The sequence below is a fragment of the Urtica dioica genome, chromosome 5 (genome assembly GCF_054948205.1).
Source record: "Urtica dioica subsp. dioica isolate 48M chromosome 5, U.dioica_male_clone48M_v1_H2, whole genome shotgun sequence".
In the NCBI taxonomy this organism is placed as follows: Eukaryota; Viridiplantae; Streptophyta; class Magnoliopsida; order Rosales; family Urticaceae; genus Urtica; species Urtica dioica.
The window spans coordinates 34,523,136-34,529,135 of NC_142760.1; the positions used below are offsets into that span (position 1 = coordinate 34,523,136).

Below are 6,000 nucleotides of genomic sequence, written 5' to 3' on the forward strand. Positions count from 1 at the left end.
ACCAAAAATATCATTTTTCCTACATTTAAATACTTATTCTTTATTTTTGCAGCAAAGACACTCAATGTTGAGTTTTAGTTGCACCATAACGTTAAGTTCAATGGATATTAGTATAACAACCTTATTAATATAATTTTTTTAAAATTTTACTAAACATTAATAATATCATATATATATATATAGATACATATATAAGGAAAAACTAATTTTATATTATAATTAAGCATCATTGATATTATAAAAATGTTTTGAAATTTAATTCTTAAAATTAATCAAACATTAATAATCTCTTTTTTTAAAAAATATTAATTAATTTTTATTATCAAAATAATATTATTGAAAATCATTTCATATTTATTTCTTTATTTCATTTAATATTTTAACATCAAATTTTTTTAAATTAAGTCTTCGTTTAAATATTTTTTGTTATAATAATGATATTATTAATGTTTTATTAATTTAAAGAAAAAATATTAAATCGTTCTGAGGCTACCACGTGCATTTTCGTCAAACTTAACGAATTTTATTTATCGGTGCAACTGAAATTTTAGATTAGGTATATTTGTTAGGAATATTGCACACCGAAAATAATAAAATAAACATGTACGATTATTGAATATAATATGAAGCTTATTTTATTAACAATTATTGATTAGTGAGTTGTTTTCCAGTTAGAATCAATAACTATCATTCATAGAATCCGTATTAAACTGAATTACATATTGGACACCTAAGTTCGGACGGTGAGCTAAAACATGGTCGGTGATTAATTCATGCCTAGATAGCTGGATCTAAAATCACATATGTGGAACACAGCTGAAAGGTTAATCACTTGGGGGACCATTCACTACCAGGAAAAAAGGCATTTAACTACAGTTATTTTTTTTAGAAGTCTACGGTTTTGTCTTAAACTGAAGTCTTTTAAAGTAGACTACGCTCATCTCTTTTTGGGGGTTCGTTAGACTCCATTCAAGTATAAAACTGTAGAGATTATAGCAAATTTCTCTACAGTCAACAAAAAGACGGAGTCTAAATCTTAAAATTTAAAAAAATTTGCTAAAATTTTAATAAGTTGAAAAAGGAGGGAAGTTTACCTCCAAACTTTTCATTTTTATTTTCATTTAGGCGAGTTATATGAAAAACAAAAAAAAATGACAAGTATAGAAATATAAAACACTATGACTTTACACAAGGAAATTTTTACGCTCGATAAAAAAAAGGTAATTTAGCAAAATAGCCAATTCAAACCTTTAAAATTGCTAAATAGCCAAGATTTTGTAAATACTAAGTAAATAGCCAGTTGTCTTTAATACACGTCCAAATTTACAGAAATACCCAAATATTTTCCAGCCTAATCGTAAAACCTGCTTACTAAAAAAAATTAAATTGATATCGAGATTTCCGAGAATTGAGGACATTAATCACATTTATTTGAAACCGTTTACCTTCATAACCGCATATCTCTCGGTCATATAAAAAAAATTTCTCCCAAAAGTTTTCCAAAAACGCTTCACCCTTCCCCGACGAACTCTATTCATCTTCCCCGACGAGCAATTTTGGCCATTAAATCTCAATCTGGTATGCATGTATAGATTTCTTCCTATTGTAACTCGTATTTACAATTTTTCTTCATCGATTTACACAATAAAACAAGGAAAACATGATTTTTTTTGTAGCGGTTATGGAATAAAGGGGTTTTACTAATTTCCGACAAAGATTTTCACATGATGGAAAGATAAATCTGGGTTTTTGGGTTCGATTTTTGAAAAACATGGATTTTTTGTTAGTCATCTTCCTTTAGGATAAAGATTCATATATTAACTGCATAATATGTCAATGACTTGTGTGTATTTACTAGTGGACGAGTTAAATATGGCTTGTGGTCTAATTAAAAGGAAAAATGTGTGCATGTAGATGTCAATGACTTAGGTGTGATGTTGTTGAAAAAGAATATGATGTCTAAGTATTTTATATGTTATTGTTTCTTTGTTAAAACGTGTATTTACTGTCGAAAATGTCAATTAAAAAGTTGTGACGAAGATATTTCCATGTATTTACAGCTGAATATGTCAAGTTATGAATTTGTTATATCTAATGAAATTGGAATATTAACGTGTATTTACTGCAAACATGGTCAATATGACTCAACCACGACGGCGAGAACAAAAATAACTGCCGTAAGAAATAAGACGCTCACAATAACGCCGTCTACCGAAAACAATTTGTAAATCATGTTGATTACATTCTGTATTTACACCACCTGACAATATATTATGGTTTTCCAGCCATTGACGTTCAAAAAGCTTAACTGCAACATAACAGTGATAGTAAATATACGTAAATGCAATAGTAGTTTTTGAAAACCTGTGCGAAAATAGCCTAAAATTTCAAAAAAAAAAGAAAAGAATACGGACCTGATTCATTCAGAGTAAATAAGGAAGATCAATATAGCGACTATTAAGGAAAATCAAACTAAAAAGTAAAGAAATAATCAAAACAGTAAATAAGGAATAAAAATCAAATATATAAGGAAACAAAATAACAATGCACAGCCACATTAATTCAGTTGCTACATATAAGGAAATAATTAAACAACTAAATCGTGTACACACATAAATTCGGCCAGTTCAAATTTAAAATTCTGGAAAGCCTAAAAAATTCAAATTTCAAATATTTTCAGAATTCAAAACTCTAAAAGGACAGATTTCGAAATTGAAAAAATATCTAATTGGGCCATATCATCCGAGAAAGACTATTTACTTAATATTTACAAAACCTTGGCTATTTAGCAAATCCGCTATTTTGCTAATTTTTTGAAAAAAAAAACAGCCCACCGCGAACCATAGAGAAACCGAGGAAGAGAGAGAGAGAGAGTTCGTCGGAGCTTTTCTTTGTTGGCGGGGTGTGAAGGTGAGTTCTTCGTCTCATTATCTTCATCTTCTCCGTTCTTCTCGTTCTCTGTTCTTCTTCTTCGTGTGAGTTCTTCTCCTTCTTCTTGTGTCAGGATTGATAGTTTGGGTTCGATTTTCTTCAAGGTTTGAAGGCGCGAGTTGTGGATGAGGAAGAGGTTTAGCGCGCCAATTTTCTTATCGTCGTGAGGTAAGAAACCTCATACTTATTTCTTCTCTTTACTCCGATTTTAGGGTTACAGATTGTTTTCATGGATAATGGTGATTTGGATTCGTGTATTCTTTGTTTGTGTGCGCTCTAGGATTTAATTTCTGATTACTGCTCTTGTTTTGGCCGAAAATTGGAAAATGGATTTGGGGGTTTTCATGTTATAAAGGTTGAACCTCTAGATTAAGGATTAGGTCTCGGTTATTGAATTGGATGTTCACGTGTTCAATTTCGGATTTTTAGACTTGCTTGCTCGGATTTGGATTGATTTGGGTACTTCAGATTTGTGAGGATTCTGAATGGTTATCAATTCTGATTATGTGAATTGTTTCTGTTTGTTTTGTGATATGTGGTTGTGTTTGATGATCGGTTTGAGCTGGTTGGATAGGCTTGGTGACAGGTTGATATAAGTGTACGAGCATCGCTGATTGGGCTCGCCACCGTAAGAGGTTTGCTTCATTTTTTTTGGTACAAGTCAAATCCCGCGGGTGTCATTGCCGCCGCCAAAGACGGCCTCTCTCACGACGCCATCTCCAGGTTTCTCCTTCCAGCCTCCGAGTGCGAGTTCACTTTCAATTCGTTACGATTCTCGTCCTTCTTCATTTTTTTGTGATTAAAGCTCTGCTGAATTTTGATTAGTTGAGAGAGCGTTGTGTTTGTGGATAGGTTTTTGAGGAGCTTCAGAAGGATCTGTGGCCGGTTGCGCCGGACCAGCGTTCGTCTAGTTGTGTTTGTAAGTTAAACCCTGCTTTGTCCCGTGTTTCCTTTTGTGACGAAGTAACGCGGGGGTTTCTGGCAAGCTCAGAGACGTGGACATGGGTGAAGATGAGACGGGGCAGCAGCGGCAAGACGGACAGCGAAGTGATTTATCTCGACCCGTTGTAAGTAATCTCTGTTGTGCTATAGTTGGTCCAAGTGTTCAGAAGGTATCAATGGTGTTGGTAATAATATGCAACTTGTAGAACTTATTACATGTGTTGTGCAGGATATTGTGTGCTTTTGTGGTGATTTCAAATCTAGTTGATGATTATCTATTCTGGATTACAATTATTATTTTCTTTTGTGGTGTGTAGGCTTTCAAAAGGCACTATTGAGCGCCCATGGAGGGCTGAGCTAGCTAACGATAACCACTCATTTGAGGTAATTTCTTGTTCAGATATAGTTTTGAGAAGAAACACCAGCTTAAAGTATTCTTGCTATGAAACTAGTTCACGTGAGAAATAGAACTTGAGTATTAAATGATTGAGTTGATATTAGATAATATTGATTCAAGTTCATTTTTATTCTGAATTTGGTTGTTGCTGGTTCAATTTAATATTCTGATCCCTTTTCCTATTTTTTGGTGCATATCGCCGATGTTTGATTAATCGTTGGGACCTAAGCTGTATGTGTGATGTATCTATTTCGTTTAATTTTTATTTATTATTTTCAGTGTTGTTGTCGTGGTCGAGCTGCTGTCCTGATCCGATGTTCACTGGCTTTATATTCTATTTGATTATGAGTATGTGTTTTGTATTTTTTTTACTCTCGTGTGCATATCAAACTTGAACGCACTAGGCCCAATGCCGAGTGTTTAATTTCAGGCCGTTGTGCGGGACTGAGCCGATATCCGATAGACGAGCTTGTCCAAGCCACCTCCGGTAAGTCTATCTTCAAATGAGAAATATTGAATATGGGATTGCATGTTGTGAAAGAGATGTACACAAACAATGGGCAAACGGTGCCGACACTCACTATCATCACTATATATATATGTGTGATGTGTGTTTACTGATCTATATGTGTATTGAGTGTGAGTATTGTGTGTGTAATGATGCAGATTCTCATCCCCGCCGGCGATCTTCGGGTATTCATCTTTGTGTAATGATGCAGATTCTTGTCCCCGCCCACAGATCCGATTCTCAACCTTTGTTTTATTTTATAGGTTCTCTTCTCAGCCTAAGAACATGTAATACTATATCTCATTGTCTGACTAAGTAAATTGTGTGCATTGTTTGCATGCCTTTATAAATTGTAAATGACTTTTCATGATGATTTTATTAAATATGAGAGTATATATTTGTGGGGGTGATAAAAAATTTGATTATTTAAAATATTTATCTCAAATGGGCTTCGGCTCGATCAAAGCCCATTATCCATTTTGTAGATCGGCCCACGGAATCAATTTTGGGTCCAGTTCGATCTCGACAGATCGGCCCAAGTCCAGTCACGCTTTCCAGCTCGACCACGTCCACTTGGCTAGAAGAATCAGTCAATCAAAGAGTATACTTCGCCTCGAAGACCGGATCTGAGACGACTTCAACCTGACGAGCAGAATGGATCAATCAGCACGTGTCTTCAACGAAGAAGCTCCGCCTCGTCTATAAATAGAAGATCCGATGTCGATTTTCACACACGCAAGATTACAATTCCAACTCTCAACCCATCATTTCTTATATTCGTATTGTTTACAGTCTTGAGTTCGTCATCTTGATCTCGTCACTTCATCCCCCTTTGTAACCCAGTTTCATGATCAATAAAGTTTATTCTTATTTTCTTCTTATGATATCATTTAATTTTCGTAATAGTTTCTTATACAACGTCTTCTGAAACCCTCACTAAATAAAATCAAATATAAGCATATTGTTATTTGTGATTGTTGATCGATCAAGAATTCGACATTAACAATATTGTATTTTGTTTTGTTGTGTTTTGAATTTATTTTAGCATGTATTTTAATAGAAAAATTGAATTTTTAAATAAAATTTATAATACAAAGAGATCCATAAACTACTATTTATAATCGTAGTCTTAGATTACAAGATAAGTAAACACTACAGACTACAGGTAATCAAAGTAGTTGTACGATACAACTACAACAAAAATTGGTAGTCTATATAGTAT

At 33.6% G+C, this 6,000-nt stretch overlaps 1 protein-coding gene across 12 annotated transcripts in view; it reads left to right on the forward strand.

The window, feature by feature from the left end:
- The window catches only part of LOC149398055 (uncharacterized), an 86,685-nt gene extending 81,071 nt beyond the window's left edge, over window positions 1-5,614 (forward strand). For 2 of the 12 annotated variants that reach the window (XR_016296905.1, XR_016296903.1), the window contains exons 3-9: window positions 3,506-3,654; window positions 3,784-3,850; window positions 3,923-3,998; window positions 4,191-4,257; window positions 4,550-4,618; window positions 4,701-4,757; window positions 4,937-5,614. Coding sequence is in view for 5 of the 12 variants with exons in the window: in XM_089613942.1 (XP_089470068.1) it covers window positions 3,943-3,998; window positions 4,191-4,257; window positions 4,675-4,757; window positions 4,937-5,069 (339 nt within the window). In the remaining 7 variants the exon portion in view is untranslated. The other 10 variants (XR_016296902.1, XR_016296904.1, XR_016296901.1 and 7 more) reach the window with 10 other exon arrangements.
- The last annotated feature ends 386 nt before the right edge of the window (window positions 5,615-6,000 follow it).